The 24,833-nt window shown below is 38.6% G+C and overlaps 1 protein-coding gene across 1 annotated transcript in view; it reads right to left on the bottom strand.

The window, feature by feature from the left end:
* Nucleotides 1-22,891, bottom strand: part of AGBE (1,4-alpha-glucan-branching enzyme) — a 72,579-nt gene extending 49,688 nt beyond the window's left edge. The window contains exons 1-5 of the mRNA XM_083117332.1: nucleotides 22,698-22,891; nucleotides 17,301-17,470; nucleotides 14,055-14,170; nucleotides 9,978-10,106; nucleotides 4,563-4,707 (exon numbers count right to left, since the gene is read on the bottom strand). Coding sequence (XP_082973458.1) covers nucleotides 4,563-4,707; nucleotides 9,978-10,106; nucleotides 14,055-14,170; nucleotides 17,301-17,470; nucleotides 22,698-22,810 — 673 coding nt within the window. The 5' untranslated portion in view covers nucleotides 22,811-22,891. The remainder of the gene's footprint in view (nucleotides 1-4,562; nucleotides 4,708-9,977; nucleotides 10,107-14,054; nucleotides 14,171-17,300; nucleotides 17,471-22,697) is intronic.
* Between the last annotated feature and the right edge of the window lie 1,942 nt (nucleotides 22,892-24,833).

The following is a 24,833-nucleotide window of genomic DNA, read 5'->3' on the forward strand; positions in this document are numbered from 1 at the left end:
GGAACACTTTCCAACCCTTCGTAGTTTTGGGCAAAGAATGACACCGATGTTCGTCAGCACATACACGTGTGAAAGTGTTTTTTCTTCAATGAAGTTCATCAAGAACCGCTACAGAAGCCGACTGGCACTTTCTTCACTGCTTCACCTTCTGAGACTTTCAAATACAGAAATTGAAGTGGACATTCCAACTTTAATAAAAGAAGCAGATCGGCCTCAATTTTCACATTGAACACTTACTATGAAGGATTCTTATTTGTATGGTGTGTCTTTAATTTCTTTCAATTCATCAATAAGTATTGGGTTTTGAGAAATAAATTGTAATTATACAATTTTGATTTGTAATTACATTGTTTTATTGCCTCATTTTAGAAATTTAGGTCATGTGAAAGTACTACATTTTCAGTTCAGTACTTACAATTTTTGTAATTTTTAATCCCCCCCCCCAAAAAAAAAATGCGGCCCGCCTATCAACTGCTGGATATAATTTTGGCCCTCGGACCTTTTGAAGTTGGAAACCACTGGCATAGACCAAAACTGATGGACAGGATAATGAAAAAGTACGTTAATTCTCCCAAACCAAAGAAATGGAAGCCCAACTTACAGCATGTTATCTATTAATAACCTGACCAAAATCATTACTACTGTATATGGTATAGGGGAGGGAGTTTACATTTGGAACTCTTGCCCATCTGTTCTTCTGCATAGATTGAATCAATCTTTTAGGGTGTGTTGAGTTCCTTAAAATTTTTGATTTGTAAAAAACTGGGACAAAATGTCTGCTTCAGGGAATACAAGTTATTTCTAAATTTGAACTAGTGTGTTGTAACTAGAACACTCACTAGATAAAACAGCAATAAACACTAGAAAATTCACATGCATTCAATGCAGTTATTATTTACACATTTATAACTACGGGAACTGACCAAATTATGCCTGAAGTGTCCATGTCTCAGACATTTTTACCTTAAACCCCTCCCTTTCTTTTACAGAGGAAACAAGAGGTGGACAAAATAATGTTTTCATGTTTTTAACAAACGTAGTTTCATCTGAGAACATTAAAATACAACCCGAGGAACATTGCATATATTCCTGAAGAAGGGTATCATGATATAAGTAAGTCTATTATATATTATCTAAAATTTGGAAGGCAAGTCTCAAATCATCAACACAGGGAAGATGGCAATCGATGCATTCCGAAAGTCATAACGAAACGAACGAAAGTAACTGGGCTTGTGAACCTGGTGAAACCACTTATTTTACACACTTATGGGATGCTCTAGACGAAAGCGCAGCATTTTGTTTATAAAAATTTTCCGCATGGTGTCCAGCGGAAGGTACTTCCTTCTGACAGAAAAAAACTCTACTGCGGATACTATTACTCATTTTAATCACATTGTAAGAACAGTTGTGGCACACTCATCTTGTGCATGTTGCTTCATAACTATCTCTGTTAAAATTATAATACAATTACCGAACTAGTGCAGTTTGAAGCCATCATGCACACGCATTGTCTGCAGGTAGCAGATGATTCTCACTGAACAAACCAACCTCCTGGCTCATGCGATTGGTGAATCTCGTTCTTGTATGAGACGCACGGAATGAGACTTTTGGGACAGCATAATGAACCTGACGAAACGCATGGAAGAACTTATGGAACGGCCAGTTGCCATAACTCGTTTAACGCGTTAAACTCGTGCGACTTTCGGAACGGGCCTAATATATACACCACATCATGTCCTTATCAATATTTGTATTATTGTTATTTAGCATTGCTCTACCACTTCATGATGATTAGATGAAACTGATGAAGAGACAATCACAAATAACACCCATACTCAGGCCTGGACTGAAACCTGAGAACGTTGGTGGCAAGATCAAAAGTCGACCATTTAATGCACTAGGCCCTGAGCTGGCATCAATTTATCAGTCTCAGGTTCTAACTGTCAAATACAAGCAACAAGCACATTTCAAGGATGTGATTGTTAATTTGTCAACTAGCATATTTACGTGTGTAAAATGTGTGTGCGTGTATAATGCATACCCTGGTTTTTGATGGGGGAAAGCAACGAACAATTATATCTCGTATATAATGTGCAGTACAATTCAGGTTCAAGAAATGGCTTTCTTAGTTGTAGGTTGTAAAGTTTATGCTATGCCGATCAAGATCGAATGACACCATACCTATTCAATAAGTCACCTGTTGCTATGTGGGCCAAGAAGAAATATAGTCTTGTGTATACAATGAGTCACCAACCCACTCCATCTACCCCTCTCCCGCTTCTGTGATTAGCGCTTCCCAAAGCTTTCACATATGTAACCACCTTGTTTAATTTGTAGTAGAAGAAAGCGAGATCAACATTATGTTAGGATTTGCAGTGCTCAGGAAGTTATTTTCCAGTATTTCTTGCCTGACAACTACTGCTGATGCACATCCCATGTAACAAGAGGTGCATGCTCAAATTCTGCCAGAATGGCACAGCACAGCTTTTCTTGGTGTCACAAAATGTTCTATTACAAAGTGAAAAATCATGGGAAATTGCCATTTCATTTTTATAGTGCTTTTATTAAAATTATTATTACTAAATCAACTCAAGATGGTAACTTGTATCTGCACCTGTTTATGTATGTACATGTTATACACAGTGACATGGTGAAAACATGCATGGTTTTAATGTTGGCTGTCCAAATTACTCAGTCCATAATTTGCACCGCAGTTTTGGGGGGAAATTTTTTTTGGAAAAAAGTGCACATTATACATGATTAAATACTGTAATACTGTAAACTTATGACTAATGTGAGTTATGGGCTTTGGTGGGTGAGATTTCCTGAGATAATATAATATGAATCCCAAATTTGCCTGTTTGGAAGTTGATTTTATGTGTAATGTAAAATACTACAAACTGTTATGCCAATATACCTTCTCAGCTTTGACATCTCGAGCAATGCATCAGTTGCTTTATCATAACGTTTTATATTATTTCTAGTCACCCTATAATTGTGGCCATACTCAAACTCTGATTGTGTCAGTTACTATTTCACATTGCTTAGTAATTCTATAGAGAAATAATTCACGAAAATAAACTATTTTTCTGAAATATGTACTATTACATTTTCTTTTTAAATTTGTAACACCCATTTGACAATTAGGTTAATTTTCCAATAACTTAACATTCAAAGAAACAGAATACTTGCATGCCAAATACAAAATTATGCAAGTATACTATGCATGAATGGCACCTGACTAAGTTCTGTTCCTCAGTTCCATTCACTTGTAACTTACAAAAGATTGACTTGATACTGTTTAAATATGTGGAAGACAAAGTTTTTTTAAGGAAAGTAAACAACATTAAAAAAATATATTTAATACAAATAAATTATAGATATATGTTAACTAGTTAAAAAAATTGTCTCTCTCTAGGGATATATATGTATTTATAACTATTTCAATTTTGTTAGTGTTGCATAAACACTGCTGCCTCAATGACTGAGCATGTAGAGTGCAAAACTCACACATTCTGTGTTTGATTTCCAGCCAGGACATACGTATTGTGTGTGTCATTCAATCATCATTCATTCTCATTATTGTGTGATTAACCTAAGGCAGAAAAGTGATAAAATATGAAAGAACAAAACACCACCTACAAATTACAACATAAATTCATTTATTCTCATCAGTCTACCTAAACAGGTAGAGCACCAACATTAAATAATTAAATTACAAATACATCAAAACATGGAAATAGTTACAACACGAGAGCAAATTAAAATGCAAAACTAAGACTTAAATCACAAAAGCTTCCATAGGTTGAGCTGAGGGATTTGATACAAGTGCAGAAGACAAGATTTCTATTATATTTGTCCATCCTACAATTCACATATTTCTATGTATGCTATTATTCCTATTTTAGAACATTTAAGGCAAAATTAACCTTTATCAATCACTGAACATCCCACTGTGGAGCATTAATGCACATAAAAACTGAGCCATTAGATAAGAAGCCTAATAGAATATGTGAACAATATGGCCATTTCTCCTGATGGAGTGCTGAGAATTTTTCATTATTTTCTTCAATTCATTTAACTTTTCATTCATGACTATTTCAAATGCATTGATGTCTCACAATCTTGATAATTTAAAGTCATTTTCGGTTAGAGAGCCAATATGGTAATGAGCAGCAGGAACAAAACAATTATGCTGTTATACAAGCATCTAAAACAAAATTAATATATTAAATCATGTTGATATGTATGTATAATTCACAACTGATTATTCATTTCACCTGTCAGCTAAACAGATGCAGAAGAACCTGAATTTTATAATTTTCCTATAATGCCATATTGGTAAAAAGGTAATTTGTTACAATGCTTTGTACATTTTATATTTCCTGCAGTGCACATTTTTCTCTCTTGCAGAAGTCCCTGAAATGTTTAATTGAAGTTTTCTTTCAGCTTTATCACATGTATTGTCCATTTTATTTACCATCTTTTAAAGAAAACAATATTAATACAAAAGACTACCACTTATATTACAAAAGTTCCCACAAAAATTATGCAAAACTTACCTAATTTTACTATACGAGGAATCACATCCCTTGCAAATTCTTTGTACTGTCCAACCTTTGCTTCTTCTGTGCCAATCCCAACATGACATTCGTATATTCTTAGACTGTCAGGTTTCTTGACTTTATTGTGTTTGAAATGATATTTCTAGAAGAATGAAAGCACAAAGAATTATGATATAGCAAGATCATGTGTGTATGAAAACATTATTCAATATTTATATTAACTCCCTTATCAGCCTACCAAAAAAATGTCTGTCAGTCTAGTATGTAAATAAAATATAAGAACTTTCTGGGGTAAGTTCCACTATAACTATTAATACAGTGCATACTTGTACATGAAAGACTCTTGATTATGTTCAGTACACACTTTCTAAGCTGCAGTAATTATCTCTCATCTAATCCGTGTAAATTGGAAGAATCTCACCCAGTTTAGGACTAACTCCTTCATCAGCCCATCTCCTCTGTTTGCAGTACTTGCTTTAAATAAATTATAATGAAACACACATATTGTCCTATATTGTAGATTGTCCTACAATATGAATAGCCAAAAGTTTAATTATGCATTTATCAAAATCAGCATGGGAAAAAAACTACTTTTTTGTACAAGGCCAAATACTATCAGACCCACAGATAACATGAACAAGATTTGCCTCCCTACTTTACATGGCAAACTAAAATTTCTGAATCAACACTATGAAATAAACATGTTGAGATAATCCTGAGAAACCCACATAACTAAACTTCACTAAAATTTTAAACAAGAAACCAAACTACAGTTATCAAGAATAATTAACTTAGTTTTTGATTTCTCAACATTTCTCCTTATTTCTTCATTCTCTTCTACAACATTTCCCCTTTCATCTCTTAGCTTAAATAGAAAGAGGAGACAGCTGTAAGTTTGCGGATGATAGTGGAAATGTTGTAGAAGAGGATGTGGAGAAATCATTTTGATAAAGTGCTGAACGTGAAAATAGGAAATGAACATGAAGTGAAGGAAAAAGAAAAGCAGAAGGAAAAAATGAATCTCACATGGAAAGAAGTGGAGGAAGCACTGAAGAGAGGCAGAGCACCTGAAGTAGATGAAGTGCCAGTGGAAATGATACTAGGAGCAGAAGTGATTGATGTACAGTGGCTGTACAGTGTGGCAAGAGAGAGAAGTGCTAAGAGATTGGACAAAGGGACTAATAGTTTCCATATTCAAGAAGGGTGACAGAAAAGAATGTAAAAACTACAGAGGAATAACACTAATGTGCCACTCAGTGAAGGTGAATGATAAAATATTAGAGAAAAGAATAAGGGAAGTAACAGAGCTGAACATGAGAGAGGAACAGTATGGATTTAGGAAAGGCAGATCAACAGTACATCCAATATTCACCATAAGGCAATTACACGAAAGGCACTACGAGTATGGAAATGATTCCTAGATATAGAAAAGGCATATGATAGCATGGACAGAACAAAGATTTGGAAGGATCTAAGAGAGAAAGGAGTCGAAGAAGAAATAGTGTAGAGTGCAGAGCACATACAAGGCCAACCAGAGCTATGTGAGGACACCAGTGGGAAGATCAGAGTGGTTCAGTATAAGTAATGGACTAAAACATGGAAATGCTCTTTCCCAACTGCTCTTCATAATTACAATGGATGCAATTAATGAAGAGGTGAGGAAGAAGATAGGAGAGGAGGAGATGAAGGCCCTGTTGTTCGCTGATGACTACGTAATATGGGGAAACCGGGAAGAAGTACAGAGACAGCTTGATAGTTGGAACGAGGAAATCAGAAGAGCAGGAATGAAATTCAGTGCAGAAAAGAACGAGGTGCTAATAACAAGAAACTGAGCCAGAAATAAAGATGGGCATGAAAGAGTTGAGGGTAGTGGAGAGCTTCAAATATCTAGGAAGCATAATTGAGAGAAGTGGAGGAATTGTTGAGGTAAACAGAAGAGGACAAATGGGTGGTGGACTTGATATAGAGTTCGAAGATTAATATGGAACAGGGATGTACCTATGAAATGCAAGAAGGTAATATATAACTCATACTATGTGCCAATAATTACATGCCTTGTAATCAAGGGGTCCCGGGTTTGATACCTGGTGGAGGCACAAGTGGTTCGGATACCTCTTTAAGGGCATGCGAGACAGTTTCCGCCCGGTTTTTCTCTCCGAATCAGGGGCAACTTAGCTCTCTTGGACCCAGATCTGGCTATTTTGTACACTCCTTTGCCTGTAAACTGGGGCACCCACCCTGTGCCTCACTATGATACCATCACTGATTTCAACCCACATAGACCAACTTTTGCCATGATTATACATTTTGCACGTGACGTGATATTGTTAAATTGGCTGCATCACCCCCTTCCCTCTTATATAGCCAGCTACTTTTTTTATAGTGCAGTGTTGACGTGAAATTGGCATAATATTGTTATTAGGGAATCCTTTATATTCGATTTCATACGACCATGAGATGGTGATGCCGCTGGATCTAGAAGCTGAAAACTAAGAATAAATTGTCATCAATTTAGAGTTAACGGTAATAGCAGCACCCCACCCCTTTGACAACTAACATTATTCTAGGAAGCACTTCGTAAATCTAGCTCCTTGAAAGTCAGTTTTAACTCCATTTAAGGTAAAATTTAGCTCTTTTATGTGCACCAGGTTTGGCAACACTGCCAGGAGGCAAGGAGAAATGCATTGGGCATATGGGAGTATTTTCTGATTTGTTATCTTGGGAATATCAAACTTCCGATGGAATAGTAAATTATATCAACAGGAAGAGGGCAGTTTCAAGAAGTGATTGCCCAGCAGAAAAGTTGAAACTCCCATTTCATTAGCCGTAACTTGATGTTGAAGATACATGGGATTCAGAAAATTCTTATTAGTCATATTTTTTACAGGTCGTATCTAGCTTAATAATTAACTTTGAAAAATGCTTCAACCTGCCACACGTGGAGAAATTCATACTCTCTTGTACCCCCACGTTTTTCTTCAGTAGCATTGCAAATTCAGACGATATTCAAATAAATGCACGCATGGTGTGTAACTGTATCTCCTCACCTTAAACTGTAGGTCCAGTTCCGATTAGCCTTACTGTGCATAATCACACCAATCAACCAACCAACCAATAATTATGCATGGAGCAGAGACTTGGACAATGACAGAGAGACAAAAGAAAGATGCAGGCAGTGGAGATGAAATTTTTAAGGAGTATACTGGGGAAGATTAGATGGGATAAAATAAGGAATGAGGAGAGCTAACAGACAGTGGGTGTCAGTGACGTGCACTGAGGAGTAGCTAGTCTAGCAGAGATAGATCAATCAATCTCACATCTCGAATTATATTCAAATCACAATATTTATTGTCTTGTTAAAGCCACCACAGCTCATACGCAACACTTTCTTTTCCACGCGCTTCTCGTCCATCGGTGTTCTCCGCGGGCAAAGCTGGCTGGATACCCTAGCTCGCTCTTCTTCCGCCAGACCAGTTTTCAGGTAGAAACGGCCGGCCCAAGGAAAAGGAAGATTTCTACCTCTACCTCTCTTGTCCCCTCGCCCCCCGCTGCAATGGTTGAAAGCCCAGGCTTTCAGGTCCCCCAGTCTATCTCCTATGGTTTCTCATAGATTTTTTGTAAATCCTGTAAAGAACTCAGGGTAAAATTTTCTGCAGTACTTATGTTCTCTGTATTTACACAACCTTTTACACATTGTACAATATGTGTGTATGTATAATATGGGATGTAGTTTTATTATTTATGAAATGGGAACGTGTTATGTGCAGACAATGATGTTATGCTTTCTTTCTTTTTTTCTTTTACAAATATGGAATATATAATGATTAAATTACAAATATATGTTCAGGCTCTATCTGACTCTCGTTTTAGTAGTGTTTTATTTAAATATACTACTCTTGGTCTCTAACAGTCATAAATACGGATGTATTTATTTGGGTTGTTGTTGGTTTCGTTTATTTTACTTCGCTTTTCTGCCACATTTGGTTATCGCGAAAATGAGGATTGAGTGATAATATGATGAAATTGGTTAAGGGACCTCATATGAACAATCCAGGCCAGGATTCGAACCCGTGATGAGTGCGCATTCTTGTCCTATGTGTTGCAGTGAATAATGAAATAATTTGGAATAAAAAATGTATCTCAGAACTCAAAAAGTCAAATGAATATCATTGAAGAAACTACAAAAAAGTGTGTTGTGTTTTGTTACCTGTCACCAAATCAACCAAGCGTGGGGGACTGGTTATCATAGCATGCTACGACACCAGGATTTCCAGGTTCAAAACCCGACCCAGGCATGGGCGTTCCCTGTGCTCGTCCCTTCATCAATTTAATCGTATCTTCGCAATTAACCAAATGTGACAAAAAAGCGACGCTAAGTAACAAAAATGAAATCAAATCATTGATTGATTGCTCAATTTGGTTCATTTTACTTCGCTTTTCCGCCACCTTTGGTACAACAAAATAGATGAAGGAACACACACAAAGAACACAAATGGCCAATCCGAGATTCGAACCCAGGATCTCTGGCTTAGAGTCAAATCAAATAGTTTTTTACTTTCGAATGTGGGTGGGGGTTACGTGTACTTTTTTCTGGTACTCATTCATAATTTTGCAATCTTTTTCTGTTATTGACATTCTTCTTTTTTGTAGGAATACTGGCCCTAAAGGGAGGAAAGGTGTGACCCACACCAAACCCCCCCCCCCCCCCCTTGAGCATGCCACTGACTGCTACCCCAAGTGTCGACGTCACCGCACGTCACTGGTGGGTGTGGTGAAGCTTCAGGACAGGATAGATCAGGCACAGATCAGATGGTTCAGACACATGGGAGGATGGATGCAGAAAGAGCTTGCAATGCACAAGGAGTGGGAATAAGGCCAAGGGGAAAACCAAGATGTCGGTGGAAAGAGCAGATAGCAGAGTGTGTTAGGAGAAGAGGACAAGATTGGAACACCATGGAAAGAGGAGTGGTGGAAGACGAGGGAAAAATGAAGAAGCTTGAGGCTATGCCTACCCAGCCAGAGGCAGAAAACAGCGAAGAATGATTATGACTGGTATAAAAAAATATATAAGATGCTTTGGCACCGGTCAAATTCATAACCTTTTGCACAGAATTTTGTTTGTACTGAATAACCATTTATACTTACAGCAAAACCTCATTTTTACGTTCACAGATTTTACATTTTCCCAAATTATACATTCAATCTTGAGGGTCCCAATGTAGCAAAATACTATAAGCTTACCTAGGTATATAAAAGTTTCCTCAATTTGATATTTCCTGCATTTTAAGTTTTTTCAGCTTGGTCTCCTGAAAAACGTAAAAGCGAGGTTCCACTGTACACATATATAACTTTATTAATACAAAACATATATTCATTTTTTTATTATTCATGAAAATTCCAGCTACAACTTACTTGCTCAGGAGGCGGATTCCAAACTCTTTGTTTGAATGTGTATCCTTCAGATTTTGGGGGCTGAACCACATATGGTGCCCATGGGGATAGACGATAAATAAGTTCACCAGTCTGAGTTCTGATAACAAGCTAAAGACAGTAAAGAAGAAAAGGATAATTCTATCTACAAATAACTATTCATATTTTGAGCAAAACAGCACATGAAAGCATCACCTTCTGATTTTGTAGAGTTCAATTTTTCCTCCCTCACTCTTATTATGAAATACAATAATTTACCTAGGGGTAATGCTAGAAAATTAAAAAAAGAAGAAAGGCTTAGGAAGTTAGGAATAAAAACTAATTCTAAGTCTGAATTTCTGTACTGTACTGTTTTGCAATAACTCAACAGAGATTATGCAAGCTTTTAAGAACAACTTTATATCTCCACATCAAAAAAATAGTTGTAAATCTGCATTCGATTAAGTATAGCAATGCATATATACTGGTTCAAGAGAGTTGTAGGAGGAAAAATAATAATCACAACAAAGAAGGGGCAATGCCATGGAAATGGATTTGACACCAATGTGAAACACAACAGTAACACCAGCCATGCTCCTGTTAACTTCTCAAAATGTTCAACATGGGGTGAGATGATAAAAGAGTTCACTAGTCCGAGTTCTGATGACAAGCTAAAGAAAGTAAAGCAAATCTAGGATAAATCTATCTACTAATACTATTGGGTCTATGATTCTCATTCAAGCTCTAGGCCTCCCTGATGGTGTAGTGGTGAGGTCATCTTGTAATCATGGGGTCCTGAGTTCAATACCCAGAGGTTTGGATCCCACTTTGAACTGTAGGTCCAGTTCCAATTAGCCTACATGTGCATGAAGAGGGCTTAAAGCTCAAACTCACTGAAACTCTATCCCAATCTAGACCCTTAACCCAGCCCATTAATGCAATCAAAATCTACCTCCTGGGAATAAAACAACAAAAAGAGAGAGAGAGAAAGAGAGGGAGGGGTGTTGAACAGGTATCTGTTGAGACAAAACTCTTACATATGCTTCACATCAAGAGAGCACATGAGAGTTGTGCTATTTATTACATACAGCATGTTAAAACAAAAAATGATATTACACTAACAATTAAAACAGGATAATAAATGAAACATTAAAAAATGCAATAATATAACATTTTAAACAGGTATATTCTGCATACCACTACCATGATAAAATACTGTAATAAAAATCAGCATTACTAATGTTTCCTTTTTTTAATAATGAAGCAAGAAAACTTCCATTGTTTGCCCATATTTCCGAGAAGTAGCTTTAGCTAAGTCATCTGCACTTTCTGCTGTGAATTACACAGGCCTGAAAGATTCAGGGTTTTGAGAAATAATGGTGTTTTTTAGTATATCTATGGTGCTAAACATGAAAATGACACTGTAATATTCCTTCACCCATACTTTTTATTCTACAGCTTCCACGTCATTAATACGCAGTACAAGCTAATTCACTTTGTCTTGTCTGCAATGTACTATGCTTTGTGAACTTTCTGTTTAATATAGTTCCATGTTTTGTTGTTGTAAGTACAGGGGTTGGACAAAATAATATGAACACCCACCTAATATGGTGTGGGACTACTACCTTTCGCTTTGAGAACAGCCTCAATCCTCATGGGAATGGATGCATACAAATCCTGGATGGTAGTCAGTGAGATGCTATACCATTCCTCGACAAGAAACTGCTCCAATTCCTTGAGATTGGCTGGCAGAGGGAAACAGGCCCGTACTCTGGTTTCCAATACTGACCAAAATGGCTCGATAATATATTCAAATCAGGTGATTGTGCAGGCCAGGGAAGATGTGTAAGTGCGTCATAGTGCTCATCAAACCAATCTTGGACAGTGCCAGTGGTATGAATGGGGGCATTAACATCCTGGAAGATGGTATCCCCTGCTGGGAACAATGCCTGCGCCATTGGATGGACATGGTCACCTAAAATGCAGCATTGCATTTGGCAATACATCTTGGCAGTTACCCTTCCATTCAGTGTGACAATAGGACCCAGTGAATGCCATGAAATGACCGCCCACACCATTACACTATCACCACCATGCTTCACTGTTGGCACCAGACAGTCTGGATTGTATGCTTCGGCCGATGTTCACCATACGTAAGCACGTACACTGGTGGGGAATAGTGTGAAGGTTGATTCGTCAGACCACATGACATGTTTTCATTGGTCAGTAGTCCAGGTTTTGTGCTCTTGACACAAATGATGTATCCGTTTGGCATTGCCATGGATATTCTGTTTATGCAGTTCTCGGTGCACTCTTTTTGTTGACATTCCATTCTAGACATGCATATTCAGCTCAGCAGTCACTTTGGTTGCGGTGGTCTTCCTCTGAGAGCCAAGAATCCTCCTTAATGCCCTCCCGTCTCTCTGTCAGTTTCGTCTTTCTGCCACTATTCTGTTTCGCAGACACCATTTTCCCCTGCACTTTGTATGCTGTCATGACGGTATATACACAGTAGCTCGCGATACCCCTACTAACTTATTTACCATTGTTACAGATGCACCAACTAATCGGGCACCAACAATTTGCCCTCCTTGGAAGTCTGTAAAGTCAGATATAATGGTAACGCAACACAACACCAAGCCGTTCACAGGCTTACTGGTGGCTCATACCTCTAGCAGAGGGATCATAGGACATGGAGAAAACAAAAGATGCATTCCGTGCATGCCAGTGCAGTCAGCACACAACTCCGAAAATGGGGCTCATCTAATCGGGTGTTCATATTATTTTGTCCAACCCCTGTATGTAGGTGTGGCAATAATGTTTTCCTGATGCTACATCAGGGATTTCCAAAGTGGGGGTGACATCCTAGGCAGTGACTTACATATACTTGCTGTGTTGTTTGCATACTCAGTGTGAACTGAGCTGTTGTTGCAGATTCTTATGTGATTCTTGAATATTTCAAAGTAAAATTATTGGTAAATTGATGCATAAATTAGAATGGACTACTTATGCACTAATGTGGCCGTAGTGGCTCAGTTGGTAACGCATCTGACTACCATGCTAAAGGTCCTGGGTTCGATCCCCAGCTGGTTCAAATCCGGGGACCTTTTCTAACATTGGAAGTGGCACCAGCGCCCACCCAGCGTCAAATGACATGAGTACTTGGGGGAAACCCTGGGGGGTAAAGTTGGTCAGGGGCATGATGCTGATCACATCACCCCCACTCATGACCGGATCAAGAAAGTGTGGGGCGTTACTCCCACACCCCCTATACGCCTTCATGGCATGGTGAGCACTTTAATATTAGTGCATAAGTAAAAAAAAAAAGGTAATCAACATTTTGAACACTTTTCAAGTATCGGTATCGGTGGGAATCTGTGAGAATATCGGCATGGGTACAAGTTCAAAGTTGTATTGGCTCAGCCCTACAAAACATGGAACTGTATTAAATAGAAAGTTCACAAAACATGGTACACTGCAGACAAGACGAAGTGAATTTGCATGTACTACATGTTAATGATATTGTAGCTCTAGAGCAAAAATTATGGGTGCAGAAGAAATATCAGTGTTTGGTATTAGAAGTACAACACACATTCTAAAATATTGTGCCTTGAGGATGGCATAGTGGTAATGCTGTTGCTTTGTAATCAAGGAATCCCAAGTATGCCTCCTGGGGGAAATACACTGCAGTGCTTGGGATGTCACTTTTATATCAAGCCCATTCCTCATTAGTCTATCTGAGCATAAAGTGAATTTAATACATATTTTGATCTGATACTTCAGGACCAATTTCAAATCAGGTTTATCTATGTAATTTCCCTTGATCATTTCAAAAGAATGTTCCCTATAATGCAATGTACATAATTAACTGTTTCATAGTAGTATGTGCTGACATTTTGTGTGTGGGAAGGAGGGGGTGGGGGAGACTAGTTTGCTCACTGCTTCCATCTTTCCTCTTACAGAATATTCTTGGGTCATCTGAGGTAAATGGAGGTCCCTTCAAGGGACCCTACCATTTGGGCAACCAAGGAACATAGCCCTACACACAGCACAAAAGAAAAGGAAAAATAAAGTAAGTACCTTCACTTCTGATAAATGCTTCAAAGCACATGAACCATCTGGATTTGGAGGAATCTGTATTTCCCATTTTCCATATTGAAGCTTGTTAAATGGATGACTCTGGTTATTCCAACCATCTACAAAATTCAAACATGAAATGGCTCTATTAGCACAATAAAAAATCAAGCAAAATCAAACAGTCAAGGCAGTATTTTTTATCACTTTTACACACCACCTCTTTTCTAATCTCCTTAGGTGGTGAAAAATTTCAGAACTGAAAATGAAAATGAAGAATAGCATATTACAAGTAGGAGAAATATTTATTTAAATTTAAGTGCCTCTCCCATGGTGTAGTTGTCAAGTCATCCCCTTGTAATCAAGGGATCCCAGGTTTGATACCCAGTGGAGGCACAAGTGGTTTTGATTCCACTTTAAACTGTAGGTCCAGTTCCAATTAGCCTTCCTGTGCATAAAGTGGACTTAAAACCAAAAATCAAACTCATTATTTAAATTTAATATACTAGTTTTAAGGTGACATAGTTGTAATATACATATATTAATTTATTTTAATCATGATGTACTTGCTTTCCTCTCATTTCATGCATTCCAAAGATTATAGCAAAGTTTAAGTACACTTTGAACACAAACAGGTTAATTGGGTCACAGTCAAATGTAGGGCTTAAAAATACTGAATCTTTAGCGGAAGAGTGGGATCTATATATTCCGCCATGTGAATTCTAATGAGGATGAAAGTGACATCTTCAGTTGGTGTACAGTGACATGCACTGTCTGTGCATAAGACATTGTAGCATTTGTTGTTTGTTGTGTGTGTGTGTGGGGGGGGGGGTTATTACGTAGTTGTTGCGTGTAAAAATACACGTTGTCGCAATCATCTGATATTGTGTTTTTCTTTCCCTCCTCCTGGTGGAGTAATGTGTCTCTCGTATGCCACATGACATGATTCGTTCATTCCTCGCATGTAACTGGGGTATGCAACTGTGCTCAACTTTTCGGATTTTGTGTTCCGTGTTCATGTTTTGATGTTTGATGTCAGGATGTGTTGTCTTTAACGCATTTCTCATTGTCACGGTCCTTCTTGCTGTGTTACATACCCTTTCCATGCATTGTTCTTGCTGGAAATCCCGAATTCCTTTGAGGACTCCATTGCACATGCGTGCAGTGAAATTTTCATAGTGACTTCCGGACTGAGCACATACGATTCCTTGATGACTCCCTTGGAACCGCCTCTCTATCTGTGATAGTATTCGTCCCAGTTAGGTGTGATGTTCACTTTGTCACCTTTTGCGAGGCTCCTATCTCGGAAATGAAGCCTCAGTCATAAAAATGGAACTCACACTTTTCGCTTGTTTTCGTGTGAAGAATCACCTCCCAAGCGTTACTTACTTACTTACATACATGCATACATACATAGAGACACACACACACACAGGGTTAAACCATTTTCTAAATGCATCATTTTTGTTTCTCACTGCCTCTCTAGTACTTTCATTCCACCATCTTCTTTCTTTTCTTGCTTGTCCTTCCACATGCCTTTTTGGCTGCCTCTACAATTTTGTGTTAAATCTTGTCCATTCTGTTTCTACTGCTTTGGGTTACCTCTTGATATTTCTCTCATCATCTTATCCTTCTCTCTCGTTCTTCCCTACTATCTTTTATTTTCCATCTCCTACTAGTAGCCTGTGGTCACTGTCACATAAGTTCTCACTGGGTATTACTTTAATGTTGTTCACTATCTTCTTTACTTCCTTGTTTACCAATACATAATCTATTTTGTTCATGATTCCAACAGTATCTTGTAATCTTATGGCTGTCATATTTCTTCTTAAACAGCTATTACCTACTAACAGTCCATTTGTCTTACAAAAGTCAAGTTGCCTCCTTCCCTCCTTATTCCTCTGTCCCCATCCATCTGCTCCAAGTACTTCCGTATACCCTTTCCTGTCTCTTACCACTTGTGCATTAAAATCACCCATCACAATTTGCCATTCCTTTCCTACATGTTCTTACAAGTCTTCTTCAAATTCTTCTATCTCCTCCTTTGTACATCCTGTTTGTGGGGCTCACCTGAATTATTTATATTACTTTCCCTCTTACATTCATTTCTAGTTTCATAATTCTGTCATTCACCCTTTCTACTCCCTCACTTATTCCACTTCTGACTACAAATCCAACCCCACTTCGTCTGCCCTCATCAGTCCCTGCCCAGTACAGCTTATAGTATCTCCTCTTCCTTCCATTTCGATCATTCCAAAGATGTCGATCCCTCTCCTCTCCATTAGATCCACAATTTCTTCAGTCCTTCCTGTCAGTGTTCCAATATTCAATGTCCCTATTCATAGCCCCAAGTCGTCTCAAATTTCCAGTCTGGCTTGCTTCTCTCTTATCTCAAAATGTTTATGTTTTCGGCTGTTGGCTAATCTGGCCTGTCACAGCCTACACCTGAGTGGTGGGGCTGCCACCTGTGGGTTCTCAGGTACACCCTTGTTTTCTGTCAGAGTTCCAACTCCCTTAGCCTTTCTGGATTCCTCCAAGCCCACAAGGCAGTGGGGGAAATCACTTTTATGGTGGTGTTTATTCGCCATGACACAAGGCTGTCGATGGGTATCTGTGGTATTTGCTGAGTATGTCCATGCCACTGGACACCCTCCACACCCTGATAGCCTTGCCACCTTGGTCCGCAACTCCCCCTCATATCTGAAAGAGGTTTCACTATCCACCACCTGTGACCCATCCAGTAGCTGAGGCTCACACTGGACTGTGTAAATATTCTTCGCCAATTATGTGCATGAATTTACAAAGAAATTTGCTTTACAATAAGAATATTAAAAATAGATGTTATGTAATCACAATATGTAGTTTTTCGTGGAAAATAAAGAGTAACACTGATGTTTGCATAATTTCCAGGATAACTAGACTCCGTGAAAATGTCGCGTGACATTTTTGCGGACCCCGTGAAAGACCAAAATGCCGGAAAAGTATCGGTAGATGAATTATAACCTATACCACTGGTATGGGAAAATCGTTCTGATCAAAGTAATCAGCTTGACACTTCAGTATTTTAGTGGTACATATTCTGACCATGTTACAAGTTTTTTTTTGTTTTGAAGGTATTTTATTTGTATTTTTTCTTAACAAGCAGGTGCATAATTTCACACATGAGTTAAGTTATATCTGGAGAAGCAAATAAAATACTTTGTCTGAACTTGGTGCAAAGACATTTTCAAGACTCCATAAACCTAAACTTACTGAAGTCTCCTACAAGGTACAGTTCAACAGCTCCTGGTGCCCATTCCCTCCAAGTCACAGAGTTATCCTCATTGAAGTGCATGCCATAGTATTTATAACCCTGAGTGAAGTTTTCCAAGCCTCCTTCATAATCCTTAACTTTTTCAACATAATCTTGGAAAACTGCATACCTGCAACAAATAAGGTATTTCATAGTTACAACTAAATATATAGACTAAAGGAAATATGCACAAAATTTCAGAAATACTTAAGCACAGTTCCTGTTGGATAGAATGTATGGTTCAGGCATATAATATTTTACATAACAGACACCTGATCAGTGGTTGAAGTAAGGGAGGATAGTATCCCACCCATGCTGTCTTACTGTCACCATGTTAAACAATAGGAACATCCCCCCACCTAGTCCAAAGGCTCAACCAAACATTCCCCAGCTAGCAATTTTCACTTCAAGCATTGTACGAGATTGTGCACGACTACGGGTTGTACCCACAAGAAAACCACTGCTAGTTTTGATTGAAATATTTCTAATATAACCCTAGATGATGCAATGGCAATAACTTTGATAAATAACAGTACTCATTCTGTTTTGCAAATTTGTCATTTTGTGCATTGTCATACATTCTATATTTACTCAACAGTTATTTTCGCCCAAGTTCCGATTCTTTAATTCAGATTTAATCATGGTATGCAGGCATTTTTTTCATGGTTCGATTTATATTTGTGTCTGCTAACACATACCCATAAGGTTCTTCTCTTCCAACCAACCAATTCATTTACTGTTGACTTGGTCATGGACCGCTGCCGCCATCTATCTAGGTAGTTCATGAATGTGTGTGGTGTAAAGGGATTTCATAGTTATGTTATAGTGGAACCACAAAAAAGGACTTGCACAGAACTACATCACACTTGCTAGTGTGGGGGAGGGCAGTGGGGGAGGAGTCTTCAACGTGGTCCAAGCCAGTGTTGCCAGGACTATTGATTCTTGAGATATTTCCTTAATAAACTGTTGCTATCTTACTTGGGCATGGAGGAGAGAGGTAGAGCGGAGCACATGGAACACCACTCAGACATGAAAATTGCTGTTTGAACTGTGAAATTATGCCAAAAGCCACTCAATTGTGCTAGGACATAATAATAATTTTTATTATTTTATTACTATTTTTAGATTACATTACATTTCTATTTTGGTTCTTTGCCTCACTTTTGTGCCTCTATGGGTAAGTACGACGATAGGAATGAATGAGAAACTGATGGATTGAGTTGGGTGTTTTAAATTCACTTTGTGCACAGTAAGGCTATCGGGACTGGACCTACAGTTTAAAGTGGGATCAAAACTACTATGTGCCTCCACCGGGTATCGAACCTGGAACCCCTTGATTACAAGGTGACGACTCCACCAGAGGCACGGTTGGCCCTATAGCGCACAGGATCAGTGAACCCCCAGTAATGTATGGCATTGACCTCGAGAATGAACAATAAACAATGTCTTTACCTTTTCACAATTTTTCACTAAAATTTGTACACAATAAGTCATGTATTTGTGTCCGTAACACAACAAATTCTTTTGCTGAGAAAGGGAAACCGCGAGTCGGCCACCCTAGTACAGACCCTCAGTTGAACCCCCACAGGACACCTCCTGCCATAGTGAAGGTTCGGACAGCAAGCAGAAGCTCAGGGTGGCTACTTGGGAAAAATCCATGGAAGAGGATACTGCTGAACCTCTCTCTCAATGAAACGGACATGTGCAGTTCACGCTCTCACAGCAGAAGGCACCGTTCTCGCTGCAAGTGAGGCCCAGCTGGTTCCTCCCTTCCAGTGTTGCCTTGTGAGGTTCAAGTTTGAAGCGCATTCATTACATATTCGATCTTCTCTGTTGAATATTTTTTGTGCTGAAGGTATTGGCATAAATGCAAAATTGTAGCAGAGAAGGATGAGTAGAAATGAATGAAAACTGGAATTAGATACGATGAATTAAAATAAAAGAGATACATTACTAAAATAACTCTTGCGTGCATTCAGACTTTTTCCTTAAAAGTAGAAACACTTCGGGTATTTGAAGAATGGCATGATCTTAGACAAGAAAGGAAGACATGACTAACCCTGTCATTGACTCAAGTTTGTTTCCATGTTAGTTTTTGAAGTGCTTGGATAGTTGTTGCAAGGTATTGACAAAGATTGCATTGATGCTGTGAGTGAAGCGAAGGATGGGTTATGTTACGTCATTTGTCTGTGCAGGTAAGAAATGACCACTAAAACACATCCCATTAACGTAAAGAAACTTTCTCGTCTGTTGAAAGAAAATTAGAGATAAAACGTGTGCTGGTCGACCAACTCCAAATTCGAAGAAAGAAATAAAAAAGCTGCCGCATTTCAATGAAAGGGTGTCAGGTTTGATTTCTAGTATTACGCACATGCCATTGGTTGCCATTTGCCTTTAATAATTGTAGTACCATTGTGATTAGTTGTTTTTTAATTGCAGGCATGGATGTCCAGAAGGGGAAAAGGGGCATAAGATTAGGGAGCAATTGCCCCCCCCCCCCAAGAACGTCATTCATCGGCTACTATTTGATCATCAAGTTGTTTTTTTAACCGATCTTCTGGTTTCCCAAGGAACAATCTCCCGATCTTTTCAAGTCTTATCTGGCAACACTGCCCTGAGCCCCGAAAGCAGTAGGGAAGATGTGCAAACACTTTTGACCAAAGGTTATTTTCCTTGTGGTCGATCTATAGGCAAGTCAGGCTAGGGCTCTTAGTATTCAAACAGCCTCTCTACATGCTTTTGTGGTTAGGTTAGGCAGGCCAGGTTTAGGGCTCTTAGCATTACAATAATTTCCCTAAATGCTTTCAACATCTCATGTTGTTGGTCTCAAGCATGACACCCCTTCGAGACTCGTACTGGAAGTAGTCTGTAGAATGTGTTGTCAATGGGAAGGAGGGATATTTGTGTAAGGTATCTTTCACATCTTCACCCTGATAAATTGCACTTTTCAGAACTCAAAACTTTTAATTACTTTCACCAAGGTTCAGATTTACCCTAACAATCATTTATACAATTCTGCAACACTTAGTCTTTCTCCTATGAAACTGAAAAAGTCATTGGGAAAATTTTAGCATCCACGAAACGTATTTCGCCGGTAAATCATGTATTTTTGAAGATTAATGTCTCTCCAATGCACAAAAGCAGTTGCCACTATGTCGTTCCACTACGTGAACCAAATGTTGTGTGCGTTCGATGATGTAACCCCCAGTCACGGTTTCCAACCACACCGTTGTTTTCAAAGAACATGTTTGGTACTAAGTTACTATGCTTCGGACAGATTCCTACAGAAGAAACTACTTACCGTAATAAGTTCCTGTAGCATTGTTTAACATCTGGAAGGTGTTTTGTGTGATGTGGGAATGTTTCATAGCAGAAATTCATGTTCTTTGTTGAAAATTAATTCTCCGACGGACAATAGTGTTTGGCACATACACCTATGTACATCATCACGCGTCGTGATTGTGTTTCGTTCATGTTCATTGGGTATCCAGTGTTTCGAACTGTCTGTTTTTGGAACGAAAGTTAGAAACATGATGTGTCATGGATGCGTTGTGAAACTCGTACCGGGTGTGGAAGATCCAGTGGATTTTGTAATTTAATTGAACACGGGATCGTGAAGAAATGAAAGGAATGTCGAAAATGTGGCAGTGTATGTAAGCTACTCGTTAGAAGGAATGGGCTGTGGGTATATGCCTAATATGACGTGTCGTGGATGCGTGGTGAAATTCAGGTAAGTTTTCCGTATCCTGGAAACGGATTTCTTTAAATTTAAAAGTTGGGGGCTCATTTGGAGGCAGGTGACTCCGGCCACTTTCTAACATGCCTTTAACAGGGACTTTATAGAGAAAGCCGGGTAGCCGGAGTGGAGGCGGGATCCTGGTAGCGGTAGGTCAATTACCCCAGGGGCGGAGCCCGGAATCTGTGGGAAATTTGGACTCAAAAATTTCAAACTAAAATAATTTTTTAGTTTAAATTTCCCAGTGATTCCGGGATGGATAGCACCACGAAACATTACAATTTTCTTTGTAAAACAATGCGAAATTTTTTTTAAAGAAAAATTAGATCAGATGAGATTTGTTCACGGGTAATTCTTGGGTTCCAAAGTTTGAAACACTGCATAACGAATGAAAATCGACAAAACACAAACACGACGCGCGATTATGTAGGAAGGTGTACGCGCCATATTGTATCTCAGGCAAGCGAAAAGACTACGAGAAAGAAGTACTCGTAATGTGAAAAAATGCAATTACTTTGATCAAAAAAACGTGAATACACCTTAAAGAATGTTCCGCGAAGCAGATAGGTAAGTACAAATGTCAAAAATTGACGAAACAAAGAAGTTATAGGTGTCCGACGAATAGTAAATTTTTACCCTATGTTTGCTTAACCTAACCGAACCTAACCTTGGCATGCATGGTTCGTGGGGCTATCCGTGCATGGTTCATGGGGTTTTAGAACTCAGAAAAAATACAAAATCAGTAACACGAAAGTAGGTATTTTTTGGTGAAGAAGGTTGGAAACACTGCACACCCACTGATCATAGACAAGACTAGTCTAGATTTGCCCGCCATATTGTGTGTAACTCAATCAAAAAACGAACGAACAATAATTACTCGATATGTGGAAAATTGAAATTATTTTCGTGAAAAAAAACGAAATGCCACCTTCAAGGATCCTTAGCAATGCAGAATACGTAAGTACCAATGTGAAAAAGAAGAAAATAAAGGAATTTCAGACGTTTCGCGGATACTAAAATTTTAATAAATCGTTAAACATTTGGAACCGTTAACGTTCTTTTGATTACATATTTTGTTTCAGCGATTTGTAAAGCAATGTGGATGATTAGTGAGTCCAGTACATATACCATCTAAAATTCTGTCAAGGGTACCCTGTCAAGTACCAAAAGAACATAAATATACCTTATTGAACGTTACTCATTCACAAGAGTTACGATTACACAAACTAGTCATATGGGCGACATATATTGTAAAATAAAAATTGCTTCTTGGAACATTCACTTTCTACATTGTATTAGTTTTGTAACCATTTATGCGCAATACAATTTCTTGGCTGGTTTATTCCAGTCGGTTGTCACGTGCTTCGTGACCTTCACTTGTAAACCGGCGGCAGACAAGGTCGCCAGCATTCTAGTTTTACAGTCAGAAGTTTGCATGCGAGTAGCGTATCAACTTGCACTAATACGCAATTTCCGTCACCATTGCAAATATGGCATGCAACTGTATGTCATTTGCAACACACATATGCCGGACTATGAACAGAATACTAGAAAAAATAAATAAATACCAACTAGCTTAGATAGCTACAAGACAGCTCATATCTTCTAAAAGTACTCTTACCGTCTTCGGATTTCTCTTTCATAAGATTTAAGATACGGATCTCTTTCTAGCAGTGCATTAATGTTAGGAACTTCCACTTCCATAGGATCCAACGAAGAGTATTTTCCTCCCATTTTGGAGTTGTGTACTTTTCACCTTCTCCCTCTTGCTCTGACTTTGTCGTCTGCTTCAGAAATGTCTCGTCCGCGCGGAACTCGCCAATCGGCTTCGTCAAGGCACTGCAGTTCAGTGCAGACTGTAAAACAGCATCTGATTGGTCGATCATGTGAACTGCGCATATTTTTTTTTCTAATTTGGATGCCTCCACAACGCTCGACTTGACAGTACTGGAGGCACACTGTTTACTACCTGCAGCGGCGCAGGCCCGTAGCTAGAGGGGGGCCAGGAGGGGCAACTACACCCCTGAGAGCCTGCTTTGCCCCCTGTGAAAAATCAATTATATCATGTGTTACTCTAGCAACATAACATAGACACTTATTGATTTTGTGTTTTATTAGGGTGTATGGGATTCCGTATAATGTCGTATCATGATTGGGGAGATGGGGAATTCCCTTCCAGATTCAGACTTTGGAAAATGATTTCGCAATTTTCAGTATCTAGAAGAGTTGTGACATTTTGAGTAGTCTTGTATTAAAGGTGCCTAAAGGTGTCGGATGTTCTTCTTGGGTGTGTTGCTATGAACTTGGAACTGCTTAAATTTTTGCTTCATGTGGTAGAGTGAGGGAGTGGATATTGATTTGTGTTACTTATTGTTGCTTTGCTGCCACTTCTAGCTAATCGCAACAATGAGTGATGACGTGAAATTGATGAAGAGACACTCATAAACAGTGCCGCAACCACAGGGGGGCATTGACCCCTCCCCCCGACCTTGGACGGAAGTCCATTCTAGGGGAAGCAAACATTGAAGTAAAAAACAAGACTAGGCGAATCTAAGAATAGCAGGACAATTGGATACTCATGATGGAATTAGTTTTTACGTGTTCCTTTCATTTCTCTTCCAGACGGCCAAGGGAACTTGCAAGGGGCGATTGCCCCCCTCCATTTCGAATTTTATACTAATAAATATACATTTCGTAAAATTTTCTTGCTCGCAGTGTCTCCTATTCTTATAGTCCAAGTTCAGAGCCATAGCTATGGGGCGGCGGGAGTCAGCCCTGGGAGCAAAATGATCTATAGTAAAAATAATGTTAAAGAGAATGACATGGCGCCCCGTAAAGTTATTTGCGCCCTACTAAAACAATTTCTTTCTATGAAACGTAATATAAAATGTTAAATATGACACTGTAATCCAAGAAGTCATTGATCAGTCAAGGAATTCCTATTTGTTTGTCAGGTGTCAAAACATGTATTTCAAGTATAATATAATACAATTCACACAATATTTTGCAAAATGGTTAATGTAACCAGTAGGCAAACATTGTCTCTAGTGATGATAGAGTCTCCCCTTTGAAGGAAATAGAGTCCGTGGTGGACTAAGGGACCCATGCTTTAATGTTTTAGCAAGTACAAAAAAATGTATTACAAATTTTTACACAATTCATCAAAGTGTAGATAATATGTAACCATTATTATTTAATTAATTCGATTATTCTTGCATAACACAACAGAATGGTGTTGTTGGATTCACGTTAGATACCTTTGTGAGTAAGTCTTGCATACTGGAAACCAGAGGTAATCATTATGAAGCATGATATATAAAGAGCTCCCTTAATCAGTTTTGCAGAGAGGCCCAAAGTTATTGGTACATATTAATCATCTATTAACATCTATTAAACTTTATATTCTTTGCAGTGGCGTGCCCAGGATTTTCGAAAGGGAGGGGTTATGTCTACATTTTTAAGTAGTCATTCCTCATTTTGCCATATTTTCCTGCCTTTGACGTTATTATTTTTAAATATTGGACCAAAAAGGGGGGGGTATAAGCCCCACTAGTGCCCCCTTGGGCACGCCACTGATTCTTTGGCAATCTGGAAAGATCATTATCGAAATATTGCTATTTGATGTTGCTCGAAGTTTTTATTGTTCGTTGCAGTTTCAAGATATTATCCACTTATCTCTTTTGGAAGAGGGGGCAAGTGCCTCTGTGTGTCCTGCTATATCTGCCAATGTGACACAATATATTAAGAAATTACCCCC

This window comes from Lepisma saccharinum, chromosome 2 (genome assembly GCF_977018435.1).
Source record: "Lepisma saccharinum chromosome 2, izLepSacc3.1, whole genome shotgun sequence".
Lineage (NCBI taxonomy): Eukaryota > Metazoa > Arthropoda > Insecta > Zygentoma > Lepismatidae > Lepisma > Lepisma saccharinum.